The 17,705-nt window shown below is 29.7% G+C and overlaps 2 protein-coding genes across 6 annotated transcripts; both read right to left on the bottom strand.

Moving 5' to 3' along the window:
• Positions 1-1,828: 1,828 nt before the first annotated feature.
• Positions 1,829-7,007, bottom strand: LOC137808697 (uncharacterized). 4 transcript variants are annotated; one of them, XM_068609953.1, is made up of 17 exons: positions 6,847-7,007; positions 6,562-6,694; positions 5,692-5,806; positions 5,452-5,573; positions 5,318-5,368; positions 5,114-5,233; positions 4,866-4,985; positions 4,524-4,659; positions 3,886-4,062; positions 3,580-3,735; positions 3,370-3,476; positions 3,183-3,276; positions 2,947-3,088; positions 2,696-2,855; positions 2,491-2,607; positions 2,214-2,340; positions 1,829-2,130 (listed from the first exon to the last, which is right to left on the bottom strand). In XM_068609953.1, exons 2-17 carry the CDS (start codon positions 6,675-6,677, stop codon positions 1,885-1,887), a joined length of 2,106 nt encoding a protein of 701 aa, XP_068466054.1. In that variant the 5' UTR covers positions 6,678-6,694; positions 6,847-7,007; the 3' UTR covers positions 1,829-1,884. The 4 variants fall into 4 exon arrangements, with proteins under 4 accessions (XP_068466054.1, XP_068466056.1, XP_068466055.1 ...); XM_068609955.1 differs by having other exon boundaries at positions 5,692-5,770; positions 6,847-7,006; XM_068609954.1 differs by having other exon boundaries at positions 5,692-5,773; positions 6,847-7,003.
• An 8,166-nt stretch (positions 7,008-15,173) lies between these two features.
• LOC137808696 (L-type lectin-domain containing receptor kinase IX.1) lies at positions 15,174-17,705 on the bottom strand. 2 transcript variants are annotated; one of them, XM_090299904.1, is made up of 2 exons: positions 16,987-17,133; positions 15,174-16,882 (listed from the first exon to the last, which is right to left on the bottom strand). In XM_090299904.1, the coding sequence occupies exons 1-2, from the start codon at positions 17,007-17,009 to the stop codon at positions 15,556-15,558; spliced, it is 1,350 nt and encodes a 449-aa protein (XP_090156030.1). In that variant the 5' UTR covers positions 17,010-17,133; the 3' UTR covers positions 15,174-15,555. The 2 variants fall into 2 exon arrangements, with proteins under 2 accessions (XP_090156030.1, XP_068466053.1); XM_068609952.2 differs by having other exon boundaries at positions 15,174-17,705.

Raw genomic sequence — 17,705 nt, 5'->3', positions numbered from 1 at the left:
TTTTATTTTATAGAAATTAGATAATCATATAATTGAATTCAAATTGTGTTGAATTCATATGAATTTATTTATTCAATTAATAAAAGTATATTTTTTTAAAGTATAAATTATATATATTAAAAGGTAAAAAATATTACATATATAATCGTTATTTCTAAAATTCAATTTTTTTAAAATTCAAAATTTCAATTTTAAATAAATAATTATTATATTTATTATATTTTAATATTATAAAGGATAAAATTGAAAAATGAAATCTGTAAAAAAAATCTTCTTTACATATATTGTTATAGATAATAATTTTAATTTTACTAAATTAATGTATGACATAAATTAATAAATATTATTATAAATTTTACTATATATAAATTTATTTGTTAAATTATTACCATAACTGAGTATATTCTATATATTAATTATTATATATATATTATCGTTATTTCTAAAACTGGTAAGAAATTGAGTTTTTTTGTTTTCTTTTTCAAAATCAAAATTTTATAAATTTTTAAAAATTCAAATATTATTAAATTATAAAATTATTTTTATTAAATAATTATATAAGTAAATCATTTTTTTTTAAAAATTGTATGTAATTTCTTTATTGTGTACGTGGTTTTTTTTTATTAGAAATACTTATTTGAATTTGATTTTTTTTATTTAAAATGGTATGAAATTGGGTTTTTGTGATTTTTTTTTTAAATTTAAAATTTTCTAATTTTTTTAAAATTCATTTTTAATTTAAAATAAATTCATTAAATTTGTTATATTTTAATAATATAAAGAATAAATTTTGAAGACTATTTGTACACCAAAAAGGATTTTTTTTATATATATTGTCATAGATTAGGTAATATATTCTATATTTTTCATTTTCGCTCCAAAATTTATTAATTATTAACAATCATGCGCTCGACATCTCTTTTAACTTATATTTTTAAAAAACTATAATAATTTAATTATATGAGTGAAAGGTTAATTTATTTTATTTTAAAATGAATCAAATTTCTCTTGCATTATATATTTGAATTCTCATGAGAATATTATGAAGAGTTTTTCCTAAATACAGATATTTTAGTTATTATCACTTCCGTTAGGTCCTAGTCTGACATTGGACATTTAATTTTTTTTTTCAAATATATTTTTTAATTTGATCAGCTATTAACAAAGTAAATCATTTTAAATATTTTTTTTATCTTTATATATATATAAATTTTATTTACTTATAAGATTATTATTTATTATCTTAAAAGTAGTTACTTTTTTATATTTGAAATACATAGTTTTGATATTTAAAAAGTTGTTATCACGTGGTCGCGTTTTTAGCACGACCCTTTCTTTTTTCTTTTTTACATTCTTAAAAAGAAGAAATACCAATTTTATAACTTATCTTAATAATATATACTAGTATTTTGAATTAAAATCTAAAAAAAATTATTAAAATATTGATTTATTGATTGTTAAGAAATAGATTTTGTTATTGTCTCTCTTCTCATACAAATTGATGGTTGCTTTTTTCTTTTGCTCTCTCACCTACCTCTTCCTTTTCTCCTTTTTCTTTCCTTTCTCCAATTAAAGGATTCTCTGTGTTGCATTGCATAGTAGTTTCTTTGTTGCATAAAAGAAAACACCTTTTTAATTATTGGTTGTTTTAAATTAAAATGAACAATTTATTCTTATATTAGTTACTTCTTTTTAGCTACGCACTCTTCTTACTAACTCTAAAGCCTTATTTTACTTTTGGTATTTTTGGTTTTGGTATCTTTTATAGTTGTGGGTGTACGTGGAGGAGGAAATCTTAAATCCAAAGACAGTGTAAAAGATCAAAGAATTCAAGAAAATGGCTAAAGTCTATGTATGTACGTGGGTGAGAGATAATCATGATAATCATATCAATGTCAATGGAGGTCGTTCTAGACGGATATAATCATACATTACTCCTTGAAAAGGATTCCTTGCTCTTGATTGCTTCAGATAGATGGTGTTTGTTCCTTTCAAAATTCGATCACTTGGTACATTAATGCTGAACAACCTATGCAATCCATGCAAACCATGCCTTGCTATGGCACTATCTCCTCCTATTTTCCCACTTGCAAAGTCTGGAGGATCAGCTCCAGGGTCATTGAAACGAACCTAATATCATTCAAAATCATTATCAACCCATGCTCTTACCACAAAATTGCTTAATCATGTCAAATTGCACACTATGTATGTACCTGCAGGTCAGCATCATTGGTACATGCCAATGCCAGTTGCAATGTGTAGTTTCCTCTTACTATTTGATCTGGATGTTCAAATATAATCTGCCATGTCGTTGGCTGGTATGTCTTATTTCCTGCGTTTCTGCATAAATTTGATGTAAGTGAGATCGTCAAATTTCATGATATCTAATAATTTTGTGCGAGCAAGTTTTTCATTTACTATTTAAGGATGATTTCTAAGTGATCAAGTGTCATTTTTCAACGCTACACAGACATAATACACTAAAGTTACCTTGTAACGTGAGCATAAAACCAATCCTTGTTATAATTGCTAACACCAACAGTGTAAACAAGATCATCATTTGGATATAAATCAGTGTAACGTTCCCACAACCCGTATTGCCTAAACCTGTCAAAAGTGGAGAAGGTGAAAAATTAGAAGAGTGGGAGACAGAAGAAGCAACTGTTAATTAATAAAGTAATGAGTTTTGGATTACTTGTCACTGTGCTGTTCGTTGTATAATTTGTTCATGAGCGTAGGGTAAGGGTCTGGTACATAGAATTCTGCAGCCGTGCGATCTGGGAACCCAATTTCCCATATGGTTGGTCCACTTCTTGGTGGAACATACACAAGTGAATCCAATGTGATCACTCCTCCTAGAGGTTCAAACAAGTAATTGTTCAGTTGGGCAAGTCATAACTAATTTTGGTCTGAACCCCACAAGAAAATCGGGGAAGAAAATTCTACCCTTTGAGACGGTGATTGTAACATTGTATCTGTAATCACCAATGAAGCCAGGAACCCATGCATACAAATTGTAGTCACCGGGAACAATATTATTAATCAGGAAAAAACCCTTTGTATCGGCTTGAGTCCAGAACTGATAGCCCTGTCAACACCATAAAATTAAAATCAAGTCCATTTTTAGAGCCTAACTAAAACAATTAAAGAAACTACATCAGTGACACCAGGTCCAAATATACCTTGCTTTCTGTTTGCCATGACCCTGTATCTCCAGGCAAAGCTAGACCAACGTAAGCATTGTTAGCATACAGAAGTCTACCTCCTCTGAAGTAACTGGTGAAGCAAGAAATAAAAAGAACATTAGCCTCTTTTATAGGTAGTAAGAAACTAAAGAAATAAAATGTGGTACAAAGCATTGGCAAATACCTATCTTTCACTAGTAATCTTCCCAAAACTATTCCCCTCTGACTGGGTGGAACGAAATCTTCTGATTTAGGAAATTCATAAGGCCAATTTCTGACTTCTTTGGCTTGCTGATTGGCAACAGAAGAAAATGAAATCATGTGTCATGAGACAAGAGCTTTAGTAACCTTTGATAAATAAGCAGAGATGGGTGGTGTTAGGGGTAGCTGGTACCTGCTGCACAGCGTCTGACCAGAGGGATAGTGTTCCATCCTCGCGTGAAGCAGAGTTAACGTAGGCGAACACAGGGCCGAAAACCTTTTTATAAGCCTCCCCTTCTTGAAAGGCCATGGTTACCTCCTTCCCAGCATAATGAGTGCTCACAAACATCTACACACATTTCTATTCTAATTACAGACATATGTTTGATACTCATATATTAGTTGTGTTTTTACATTTTAAATATGAAAAATGTTTTACAGAAAAATCATGTAGCACTAACTAATATTTATCTTAAAAATAATCTTTAGTAGGACATACCTGGAGGGTAATGGGGCCAACATGTGAAGTAAGGTCTTGCTTGATGGGCCCAGCATTGCGGAACTCGTTACTTGGGGTTATCATCCAGAAACCCACGGGTGCATTGCCATCATCACTCACCCATCCATGAACAGTGTTGTCCTTGTTTTCACATGAGTACTGGTATTTGTCATCCACCTGAACCCAACACAAAAACCAGCATTTCTTCAATCACGGGCATTTTAACTTTTAACCAACAGAGGAAAAACGCCAAACAAATATTGGCATATACAAGCATAAAAAATGAGTTTTTGATAAAAGGGAGACAAATTTTGTCCTTTATCGCAAAATGAGATAGCTTTTTTAAAGGGAAAATTATGTTTTGACTACTCATAGAATTATATACAATTTTAATCTAATAAATTTATAAATAAATATATATAATAAAGAATAAGTTTAAAATTAAATAATATAAAAAATATTTAAATAATAATATTAGAACTTATAATGTATATAAAAAAATGTAAATTATTAATATATCATTAATATTCAGCGTGTTAGTTTAAAGTGTACGACTTTTACAACTTTAAAAACACAACCTAGTTTGGTAACAAGGAACCAGTTTGGTAAAAAACCTCATTAAAAAATGTGCTGCATACCTCTCCTCTGAATTCAGGGTTGACTGGTCTGGTTAATAGAACTGCTTCAGGGTATGCCAAGATTTGACCAGTTTCTCTATCTCTCTTCGTTGGCATCTTTCTTTGCCTATCATCCGCCATTGCCATATAGTTGAACCTGTGCCGTTCATTTTTCCATTAGTACACCAGTTGCATTGCATCTTCTGTCCCTTTCAGAATGTTTAGTTACCCAAATTTACTATTTTACTCCACTCTAATTTTAACCATATTTTCATCTTACATGCAGAAAGAGTCCACAGGAGGATTAAATTAAAATAAATGGAGAGATTTAAGAAGCAAGAGAAAGTAAAGTGCGTGTATTACCTGGATTTCTTGAGTTTGAAAACGATCCTAATTTGGTCAATCTCCACCGCAGGCCATCCTTCAGGGCGATCAAATATTGCATATGAATAAAATCCAGAATCACCACTTCGCAAAATGTATCTGCGTATAAGAGTTTGTTCGGTGTAACGCTAATTAGCTTATATAAACATACACATAGCTGTTATTAACATGTTCTGTTCTAACATGGTACCACCAGAGACTATGTATGACTATAACTTATAATCCACCTAATGTCAATGTTCATGGGGACACTTGAGCCATTCATGGATGATGTCCATGTTCTTGAAAATGAAAGCTCAACCATATTCTCGTCAGCTGCTATAACAGAAAAATTTGTCCCGACGATTCTGCAGAATGGTTCCAATTATAAATTAGTCTCGTGAATCAATAATTTCATACATGATAATAATGAAGAAGACGCAGAATTATACCTTTGAAAATTACTAGACTTTCCTGGCGTATTCCAAACCACGTCCAGGTACCTAGAAACAAGTATGATGCATTAGTTCCTTTGACTTTATGCCAAACTTGATAAAGTTGAATTTGTTGAGAAGTAGGTAAATACCCTCTATCTTGTTCTTCGTTTTCATCTGCGAGTATATTGTTAATTCCTTTATATGACATTTGAAGAATGTAACCCTCCGGTCTTGAAAATTTGACAGAAACAATACCATTGTCAACCACCAACTGAAAAAGTGAAAGTCCAAGGTCAAAAACGATGCACACGTTTCGGACCAAACCCACAAAATCTAATTAACCTGTGAAGGAGTTAAATTAACTCTTGGAAAAAGCCAGCTGGCATCACCTGTTGACGCTTCTTTGTATTCAGAATCACCGTAGAATTAGAAGATGTCCATTGCGAGGGGTTGCTCTCCCTCAGCGTTCTTCTGGAGATGAAGGGCATGCACGCAAATAAAAATCTTATAAACACAAAGCGAAACAAACCATTGTTATGGACTATTGTTTGGGTTTGAAACAGGGCAACGTTAAAAAAAACAAGGAACAAATGTATTAATGCCTGCAATTAAGTTAAATTCCTTAATATCTATTCCTATGCTTTGAACAGAACACGGAATATTTCATTACTGTTGTTGATGCAGAATAAAAGTACAAATATTGGAGTTGAAGAGAATCAATTTTTTTATTGAAGTGGCTACCTTTTCATTACCATAAACCTTAAAGTAATGCACTGATCTCATAAGGGGAAAAAAAGTGAACATAAGAATAACAAATAGATTTAACTTAAAAAACCTATTGAGGACATAAAATTCTAAAAGGATGCATGTGATAAGAAAGGGGACACACAAGACAAAGAAACCGTGACTCTTTCTGCTCATACCACATTCTCTCTCCTCATTTGTTTATTTTAACTTGTAATGCTATTTTTTTAACAATAAAAAGTATGAGGTATCTGAATATCCTTATTGTGAGAAAATATGAGTAAATATTTATAGAAGTGTGATGTTGAATATGGTTACCCTTTTTAAATTACTTTTCATAGAAAGAATGAAAACAACTACATCAAACTTAGAATGTTTTCTTTTCCTTTCCTTTGAATACTTTCATCTGGTTTGGTTGCTTTCTCTCTGACACAAACGTAAGAGGGAAGGAGATAAAATGCAGAATTGGCATAGACCAAAATGAGAAGCAAAAGAAGAGTAGATTAGAACAGAACCTAAATGATGTCTTCTCAGAAGAGGCACCGAGTAAGAAAACCAACCGAAGAGTCAATCCTAACCAGCAAAGCAAGAAAAATCGTTTGCTCCTCTTTCTCACCACCCTCCCCTTCATCTCTTAACAATTTGAACCTGCAAAAACAAACATTACCTTCAGTTCTAAACAGCTTCATGCAAGGCCTCGTATAAACAAATGAAAAACAATGCCAAAACGAACTTGTTAAAATTGCAAAAAACTAAGCTCTCATGAGAAAGAGAAATTTGAAAGAAATGGAGGCACGAACCTTCAGAATGAGAAATGTATTAAAACAATGGGAGATGGCCAACAGAGCAATATTCCGAGCGTTTTTTTTCCTCGGAATAGTTTCTCTAATGCTGTTATCTCCGTTTTGTTATTCTCCTTGGAAGCTTTAAAAAATGTGCTATCATTTGCACAATGACAACTGAATGGCCTTATATATATCTATATATATAATCAATGGCCAACTCTAACTTCTCTTTCATGTTAAAAAAAAATCCTTTTTTTTATTATAGTTTTTATTGCTAAAATGGGTTTGGTAAACCCCAGCCCCTCAGTTTCCACAATTTCACATTAAGGAAGTCTTCACTTTGGGGTACAACAGTCTTTCAAAAACCTATCATAGGTTAAATTATTTAAATATTTTTTTTATAAAAAAAATAATAAATAAATATAAATAACTTAATAAAAGAACCAGAATAAAAAAAAGAGAAGATGTTATTCCACATTCTATTCTAACCTTCCAACAGAAATTATCAATAAATTTTTACTCTAAAAAAGTAATTAAAAAGTTTATCATTAACAACAGAATCAATCAGAGTATATCGTCACAACAAACTTCAATATACATATAAATATATATACATATAAATATAAATGGCTTACCAAATAAACTTAACATGATACCATTGAAATTATGTATATATGCCTACATTAGACTGAATAATATCTATTTTTTCATTTTTTTATAATTATAAAAATTTATTTTTGGATATCTGTATTGTCCTTAGAAGCAAGTTGTGAAGTGATTGTTTAAAGGTAAAAACATAATTTCCAATAAGAATCCCAGCAGAGATGTAATCATGTTCCATGAAACAAAAACATTGACGATGAATGACTAGCCAAAATTGACCAAAGATGTTCAGTTATTGTAAATAAAATATGTTTGGGTTAATGAAGTTGTTTGTGCAGTTATACCAAATTGTTGACAAAAACAGAAACTTGATTGATATTAGACATGCCCAGAAGAACGTTTACTGTGATCATAATCCTTCTGGTAAATGGGGGGTGTTTGGTGTGTACCTAATCCTTAATGTCAGAAATTCATTTCAGGATAATGGAAGAGGGTTCAAAGTTTCAGAAAATGCTAAAAAGGTAAGCAAAAGTCATTCTGAAGCTGAGAAAAATGGTTATTTAGAAGGCCTTCTGAACAAAGTTGGCAACCAAATCCACCTTCAAGTGATGGTGCCCTTTTACATGTGTGAATGGCACCCACTATTCCCTGTTGGGCACGGTTTACCAACAAAAGCTCATCCCGTGATGCCTTTTTCTTCATGCCACTGTTCAATTCTCAACACTATCTTTCTTCTTTCTGGGGGGATTCCTAGGACTAGCAGGTTCTATAAGTAAAATACATCATTTCAAAAGTGGACCTTTATTTAGTTTTTCATATATTCCATCCTAAATTCCATTCAAAAGATTAATGTTTCCAAATAATTCAAAAAAATCAAAACATTGTCCATATCAATTCATATGTGCTCATGAATTGAAAGTTAAGTGTATTAATGTTTGAAGCTTTAGTATAAATTGTTCAAAACTCTTCTGAACATTGTTAGAACTCATGTATTGTTTAGAAGAAATAAATAAAAAATGTTTTAATATAGTCTCACATCTCGTTTAGGAGTTGAGGTTAAGAGTAATTTATATACTCCTTCAATCTACTGAGACATTTTTTAAAGACAAAACATAGAACACAAAACTTCAAAACGAATAATACTCAAATGTATTTTATTAAGAAGTAAACTTTAAGTCTAACTTAACCTCTTAAAACCAGTTTATGAGGTGAGGTTTGCACCCACATAAGATAACATATTATGGATGGTCCGATAAAGATCACATATACAAATGTATCTTATTAAGAAATAAATTTTAAACTTAAGTGAACTTCATAAAACAACTTATGAGATAAGATTTGCAATCATTTATAATATAAAATTTCTTAAAACTAATCAACATAGATCTTATTTATTTATTTATTTATTTATTTATTTATTTATATATATAATGGAGTAATTAACAGAGTTGGAATGGAGTAATTAACAAGAACACCAACTACAAAATAAATATATTAAGGGACCAGATGGCATTTTTTGGTGTGCTCTAGGATGCTGAGCCACTTAGCAGTTAGCACACGACATGAAACTTTTGTCTCTAAAGAAATTAATATTGAGCGATAGATTTGTGTTTGGTGGATTAAAGGTTCAGTTTTTGGACTATGCACGAAGCCATTCCTATAATGGAAGGAAATGATGGTTTCATACTTCGAGAGAGCTGTATATAATTTTTTATATAATTAATTTATATATAAATATATATAATAAAAAGTAATTTTATAATTAAATAATATAAACAAATATTAAAATAATAATATTAAGAATTGTAATGTGTTTAGTTAGTATATCATTATAAAAAAATATGAATGAAAGAGTCATTAGTTTAAAAAGTTTGCTTCTTACATAAAAAAATAGATTAGGCAATTTTTTTTCAAATTTAACAAAATTGATAGATTTATTTTTTAATTTATAAAATAGATAGTTTATATTTAAGTCAAAATAAAATAATTGCGTTTTCAAAACACGATTTTTACAACTAAAATAAAATTATATTTTAAGAACAACTTTTATTTATTTATTTATTATTAAAGAAGTAGTATATTATATATGATTTTTATTTTATTCTTAAAAGTGATATTTTTTAAAAATTATATAAAGGCCATATATAACACATTTTTAAAAAAAATAGAAAATAAACGAAATTGTATTTTCAAAATAAATTTTTTATTTTAATGTAAAAATTATATTTTGAGAATAAGACTTCTTATTTTTAAAATCGTAATTTTTAAATATGATTTAACTACTTTTTAAAATTTATCGATTTTAATAAATTTAAAAAAGAATTGCCGCTAATGTAAAGACCGAAAATGTTTATCATTTGTATTTCTTTCGTACTTATATTTATTATATAGTCTTTGCTGTTCAGGACATTTTTTGAAAACAAATATTCCGTTAAGTTGAAAATTTTACATAAATTATAGTTGAGATAAATAATAATTTATATATATTATTAGGACATTTTTTTCTGATAAAAAAAAGAAGGTAAGTGTAATTTTACAAATTATCCAAAATAGAGGTAAGTTTTTTATTTAAAAAAGAAATTCAAAACTGTAACTTGGTGCAATTAAATTTTTAAAAGTTTAGATCAGTTCAATTTTTAAAAAATTCAATTTAACTTTTTTAAATTGTAAAAACAGTTTAGTTCAATTCAAATGAAATATATTTCAAGTTTGAGAAAAATATTTATAGTTTAGATCAATTCAGATTTTTTTTCAGTCCTAATTAACACATTCACTTATTCATATTACCAAAAATTTTAGTTGATTCAAATAAAAATAGAATACAATTAACCATCAAGGAACTCACCTAAATTAAGATTCTATTAAACTTATCTTAGTTTATTTTCTGTCTTCTCCTCCTCAAAGATATGATCTTATTGTAAAAAAAAATACACCATCAGTCCACAAGTGTAGAAAATATAAAAAATTTAAGATTTTAGAGAGACAAAATTTATAATAATAAAAATTATTTTAAGCATATTTATTATTTTAAAAAAAAAACATTTTCTTTCTCAACGGTGTTTTATACAATTTGTTTTGTCACAATTTTGTTTTGAGGCATCAAGTGTAATCTGTTCCACCTTTTTGTGACTTTTGTTAATTTTAGCAACTAACAACTTTGACATTCTCTTCTTTGTCGTAGTCTCCCCGTAATATGAATATTTACTACTTTATCATCATCATCATAATACATCCAAATTTGAATACTCTATCTCGATACCAGTCATCTTAGAAAAAATGAATAATGTCTTTGGTGTAGATATAAAATAGGTACTTGCGGAAGCAATTAACACAGCAAATAGAATAATGACACTGAAAATTTTTAACGTAAGAAACCTTATTCAACTTTGAGAAATAAAAATTTACGAGACCTAGTATTGCCCTGGGTTGCGGTGGCTTTCATAAGCTTCATTAAATACCATAGGTTAATAACATAGGTCACATCAACCAAGATTTGAACCCAAGTCCTTCCAATAAGGAGGGAAGGGTTAACCACTAAACCAGAGAAGTTCTTTGGTCATATTATCATTTTTTTTTTACTTATTATTAACATAATTTATACATATTAATATTATATTAACATTATTATTAATATTATTATTATAATTAATATTATATTCATATTATTAATATTATTCATATTATTAATATTTATTAATATTATTCATATTATTAATATTTATTAATATTATTCATATTATTAATATTTATTAATATTATTCATATTATTAATATTATTACTATTATTATTATTAATATTATTATAAATATTATTATTAATATTATTATAAATATTATTATTAATATTATTATAAATATTATTATTAATATTATTATAAATATTATTATTAATATTATTATAAATATTATTATAAATATTATTATTAATATTATTATAATGAATAGTTTCCTTCAAAATTTGATACTGCAAATGTAACCAAAAAATAAATTATGATGATGTATATATGTGATAAGTTAATGTCACTTCACACACAACTTATTTTTACTTATTGAAATTCATAAAAACAATCTTTAAGAATTGAATAATAATTTCAATTAATGAAGTGCCTTCTAACTTCAATTAATGAATCAACCTCTAAGACCTAAGTTCAAAGCATATTTAAATATGTATACCAGTTTAGGCTAAACTCACTAAAAAATTTAATTATATCTATTTATTAAGAATTGAGAAAATATATTTTATTGATGTTTTACAATAAATTTTTGACACTTAAAAAAAATTAAAAAACTCTATTATTTTGATGAGATTTTAAAATAAATATTTAGAATTTAATGAAGGTTTTAAAATAAACCTTTGGAAATTAACGAAGGTTAAAAAAATCTTTGTTATTTTATGGAGGTTTTAAAATAAACCTTTGTAAATTAACAAAGGTTAAAAAAACCTTCGTTATTTTGTGGAGGTTTTAAAATAAACCTTTGGAAATTAACGAAAGTTAAAAAAACCTTCGTTATTTTGCGGAGGTTTTAAAATAAACCTTTGAAAATTAATAAAGGTTAAAATAACCTCTGTTATTTTACTGAGGTTTTAGAATAAACCTTTGGAATTTAGCTAAGGTTAAAAAACCTCCGTTATTTTGTTGAGGTTTTAGAAAAAACCTCCATTAATTAAATCAATTCCTAAGGTTATATTAACCTCCACTAAATAACCTCTATTAAAACCTTTTTTTCTTGTAGTGTAAATTAAGGATTTTTCAGAAAAAAACTAAGTTTAATTAATTATTGGAGACTTTTTACAAATCTCTTTCAAGATGGTGAATTTGCTATAAATTTTGCGCTTTCGTTCTGACATCTAAGTTTAATTAATTAAAGACAGTGATTTTGTAATATTTATTTTATAAACAATGAAAAAATAAAAATAAATTAAAACATTTGAGGGATGCTCGAAACTCTTATGAAAAATCTAACCTAAAGTTAGTGTTTTTTTATAAACATAAATAACAATAAGAAAAAAGAAATTCTACAAAATTTGAGAAAAACCAATATAAAAAACATTATCCTCCCGATAGTGATGTACTACAACCTGCCAAACAATATGAGAAAATTCAAACCATCCCTTTAAAATCAAACCCAAAAAAACTCCTATAAACCCAACCTTCACTTACCTCACTACAAAATCCAAAACTATACTATTAAAATATGCATCACATCACCTACGTTTTGGGCTTTCATTACTTTCTCTTTAAGGGGGTGGTGTTTCATAAAAGATATTAACGATAATGTAAGATTTTAAGACTTATGTTATCTATCTATTATTTATTACATCTTATAAAGTTCTTATTAGATAGTATTGTTTATAATTCCTTTCAAAAATACTAAAAAACAGAGTAATTATGTAGGCCTAATAGTATTTGTACCCCAAATATTTAAATTCAACATATACTATTTGAATTTCAAAATATATTTCTAGGAAAAAAATTAAAAATATATTTCTCCATTACAAAATATCCCGAATATATCAGCTGGAAATTTTCATAAAACATTGACACGTTTTTAAGTTTTTAAGTATATTTTCTTTGACCAGATATATGAGATGAATAATGAAGTGCAAATTCTTTGACCATAAAAAGCCATTTTGACAATAAACTATTTGGTCTTTCCTGATTCGTAATAATTAGCTGCTTGTATTAAGGTGATCTAATGATATTTCAAAGAATAGAACTCAGAATAAATTGTACAAAAAGAAGGATTGAAATAGAGTTGATTAATTGTATGAAAAGAATCTGTTTTTAGCTAATTTAAGTAGAAAATAAAGTAAAGTGAATACATTCTATAATTAAATAAAACAAAAAAAATGATACATTTTAAACCAGAAAAATTAAGGGTTTGATTCTTAAAAAATGTAAACAAGTTTTGAAAATAAATGTTTTGAACATTTTTTTTTAAATATAAAAAATAGGTTGGGTTTGTTTTGATTCCAACAGTATTAATCAGATATCCGTTGAATTTAAAAAAAAATATTGGATGAATCATTTATCATCCAATAAAATTAAAATGGATAGATCTACTTGTTAATTAATTGAATGGATCAAGGAGAAAATATACTATTAGATTTTACACACCAAGTAAAAATAATATGAAGCTGAAGTCAAAAATCATGATATGTTGAAGGAATAAATCATGAATATACTTTGAACTGTTGAAAGATGGATAGCTAATAAATAAAGGAAAGTTAGGATAATCTAGAGCCTTAAGAACAAAGACCTAGCAATTCATTGGTCAGGATTAAGATCTTAAACAACCATTACTATAAAAAATGAGATTTTGTAGAAATAGTTAATGGGAAGAGAATAATTGGGTTGAAAATGTTATCGGTTTGAAAAATCTTGGAATACATTTATTTCTCTAACCTATTATTACTTATGGAGAAAAGGTAGCTATGATCGTTATGAATTATTAGGTTTTGATATTCAAGGACAAATTGCTTTTGGGAAGGAAGAAGTGCAACATAATAAAATTATAAATATCAAATAAGGTTATGATAATTGGTTAAGGATGTGTTTGATTTTATTAATTATAGTTTTTCATTGCAATATAATTAATTGTAAATGATATGTTACTAGGTGATTTTTACAACAATTTAGACACATATCCATAATATTGAAGGAAAAAAAATACATAACACACAATCACGAATCAACTTCATAAAATAAACAACACATGATTTAACGTGATTCGATCGTCCATCTGCAACTTACAGACAACTAATTAAGTTTTTATTTTATTTCTTACAATTTTATTACAAACACAAAGATCTCTTAAACAGAGAATATAGATAAACACAATAATTAAGCACACTTACCTGAGGTCTAGTCAATCCAGTCCGATTGGTCATGTTTTCACCTTCAACAAATATAAGTGGAAATGAAAAAGAAAGAATTATAATATAAATTAGAAGAAAAGAAAAAGGGAGAAAGAAAAAAAAAAGGAATATATTAAGAAGAAAAAAAAGGATATGAGAAATTAGAGTTACAGTGTCTTCAAAGGTCAACTCCATAGCATTGTTGATGTGAGTGTTTCTTCTTTTTTAGGGGTGTTTTAATGTTTCTGTTTATGTATCAAAGGATAAGCTTACAAGAAAAATACTAAGAGAAAAGACACACATTGTTTTAATGTGAAAAATAAAAATGTCAGTTGTTTGGGAAAGTGACAAATTTGTTATGCATAGGCAACATAACATAACATGTGGCCCTTAATAAGCGATCCAAACGGAGAAAAATTAGGAAAAAGAGAGGAATTTGCGACTAAGTCATAACGGTAGTGCGTCCAAATGAAACATTGTTGAGTGTAGCCAACGAAAATATCAAAAGCTTATTCAAAAACACTTTAAAAACAACTTTTTGTTAAGTGTCTAGACAAAGTCTTACAAAGATATACGTTCTCATGCGATTAACAACACATAAAAGTTGTTTATTTTTTTAAAAAATAATCTTTTAATAGAAATCAAATTAATTATGGTAAATCAACTACTTGTTATGAATGAAAAAACGTGATTACAAAAAGAAACCTACTAAAGATGATTAATCATATGGTATGACAAAAATGAGTTATCTGTAAAACATATACACATTTTATAAACAAAAAAGTATGATACAAGTTAAGTTTATCACAAAAATTACATAACATAACAAATTTCTATCGCGCTAAGTGTTTGCAATAAATATTAAAACAGAGGAAACAAATTTTCATCAAAAACTTATATTTGGAAAAGTGAGGTGAACTTAACAAGAACAAGAGCAACTTTAATACAGATTTAGTGCTTCATGTTAGGCCCAAAAGATTGGTGCTTTTGTCCCAGAAAATACTGTGGTCCATTGTGAGTCATAAGAAGCAGAGTATGTGTTTGAGATAATGACACTGCAAACTGGTATATGACCCTATGGCAAGTAAACGAAAAAGTCAGCCACCAAACACCAACTACTTGCTTAATCTTCTGCTGCTGTGACTCAGTTTTGCTTATGACGCAATATACATGGTTTGAAATTTTCATAACACAACTAAAGGAACCAAGTTATGCCATTGCACAATTGAAATACATGATATCTACCTAAAAGCTAAATAATTTCATTGCAATAGTGGAGAGTTTCCAGACCCTGTAGACATTGACGAGTATGTGGACGATTCTTTGGTTGTGCCTGTGACGAGAGATGAAGTGTAGGAGAATTGGCTTATATCAATGGGAGGTGCAAAGTACATTGGCACTGGCAACTTGGATGGAAGACTTGGCAAAGGGGCTTCAAAGTTAAGCACACTTATTACTTGCCTAATGGAGGGCCTCATGGTATGATCAGGGTGACAACACCACAACCCCACAACCATCAAGCATTCCATTTGCTGCTCTTCAAATTCCAAGTTCAATTTCTCATCAGCTGCTTCTAGTAGTTTCCCTTTTCCATAGAGGTTCCACACCCACTCCACAAGCCTAACTTTACCAGGCTCTTCTCTCACCTCAACTGGTTTTCTACCACATGTGATCTCAAGTGCCACAACACCAAAGCTGTACACATCAGATTCCTTGCTTGATTTCCCTGTGGTCACACACTCAGGGGCTAGGTACCCCATGGTGCCTGCCAAAACAGTGGTTTGTGAACCTACCTCATGGTCTACCAGCCTTGCAAGACCAAAGTCACCAAGTTTGGCATTGAAATTAGCATCCAACATTATATTACTTGACTTAATATCTCTATGGACCACACACTGTTCCCACTCTTCATGAAGATAAAGAAGGGCAGATGCCAAACCTAAGGCCACCTTGTATCTCACCACCCAAGAAAGCATGACTCTATTTCCAAAAAGATGAGAATCAAGGCTTCCATTAGGCATGAATTCATAAACAAGAAGGAGCTCACTCTGTTCATGGCACCACCCTAAGAGTTGAACCAGGTTTCTGTGTCTCAGACGGCTGATAACTCTCACTTCTGATATGTACTCCTTTTTCCCTTGCTTTGACCCTTTGGAAACCCTCTTCACTGCCACTTCAAGGTTGGAATTCACTATCAAACCTTTGTAAACTCCTCCAAACCCTCCTTGTCCTAGTTTCCCTTCTTCAGCAAAGTTGTTGGTTGCGTTGCTTAGTTCCCGGTAGCTGAACCTCTTTGGACCAGTCCCTCTCTCAAACTCATCATCTATAGAAGCATCAACATCAATGATGTCCTCGCTTACACCCCTTAGTCTATTTCTCCTTCTCCAGAAGGTAAACCATAATAGACCCACAAGACCAACTAAACAACCCAAACCAACACTGATACCAACCACTAAGCCAACCTTGGATTTTTTCCTACCATCCCCATCCAAGGTTGAACTGAATGACCAAAGCAAAATGTTGTGTATCTCAACCCATGTACCCGTTGCAGCAGAAAACCCTATTCTAACAAACTCTGGCAATACGTCCCTGAAATCAATAACGTAAGAAACACTAGAACTGCCATTGAAGGTTGGATTCTCAGCATATGTAAGAAAAACAGAGAGATTTTTGGATGTGGAGTTGTACCATACCCAAGCATTAGCAACAGACCCATTCTTAATGCTGCTCCTCCAACTCACGTTTGCAACTGATTGAATGGAATTTACATTGATCCCTACGTGATCTGAGCTCGGATCCCATTCGTTCTTGAAACTGTCGAACTCAACTGCCACCAACTGATTTTTCTTAGTGTCGAATGCAGAATCCGGGCTGAACAGGCCAAGGAACCCACCAGCAGAGTTGTTGGGAATGGAAGAATCAAACGGTGCAAGGAAGAAGGCCAAGCCATCACCAACAATTGACTCGTTCACAGCTTTTATGACAAAAGAGAAATGGGTTGTGAAATCGGTGAGCTTCTTTGTTTTTTGATCCCAAAGCCTCACTGGTTGTGAATACGAGGCTCGACCAACGCTGTCTGTGACGGGGCCATCGAGTTGGTTCTTCGTGAGCTGAAGAACACCGTTTGAGGGAAAAGCATCACCCGCGAAGTCTATTTGGTTGTTCAAGTTTGACTGCTGGAAGCTGGAAAAGTTGAAGGAAACGGACTCAACAGTGTTATGGAACAGAGTGAAGAAGATGAAGATACATATGAAGAAAGGTGTTTGTTTTTGGGTTTGATTACTGCATGAAGAAGAGGTGAAGAAAGCCATGGCAAAGAACAAGAGTTTGATGGTGTTGAAACCAAGAATATAGCGAGCTATATGCATCAACGAATTCAAAGTTTATTGATTAAGTTAGTAGAATAATAACG

Source organism: Phaseolus vulgaris, chromosome 3, assembly GCF_051622355.1.
Source record: "Phaseolus vulgaris cultivar YP4 chromosome 3, ASM5162235v1, whole genome shotgun sequence".
Classification (NCBI taxonomy): Eukaryota; Viridiplantae; Streptophyta; class Magnoliopsida; order Fabales; family Fabaceae; genus Phaseolus; species Phaseolus vulgaris.
Note: the sequence above shows the minus strand (reverse complement) of the source record. Positions and strands in the feature narration are given on the sequence as shown.

Bases quoted from the DNA above. Each gene is read 5' to 3' on its own strand.
- LOC137808697 (XM_068609953.1), bottom strand. From the start codon at position 6,677: ATGAAGGGGAGGGTGGTGAGAAAGAGGAGCAAACGATTTTTCTTGCTT. The intron at 5,807-6,561 runs GTTCTGTTCTAA...TGTGTTTATAAG, and splicing joins TCTGAGAAGACATCATTTAG to ATTTTTATTTGCGTGCATGC. The intron at 5,234-5,317 runs GTATAATTCTGC...ACCATTCTGCAG, and splicing joins AAGTCTAGTAATTTTCAAAG to AATCGTCGGGACAAATTTTT.
- LOC137808696 (XM_068609952.2), bottom strand. From the start codon at position 17,661: ATGCATATAGCTCGCTATATTCTTGGTTTCAACACCATCAAACTCTTG.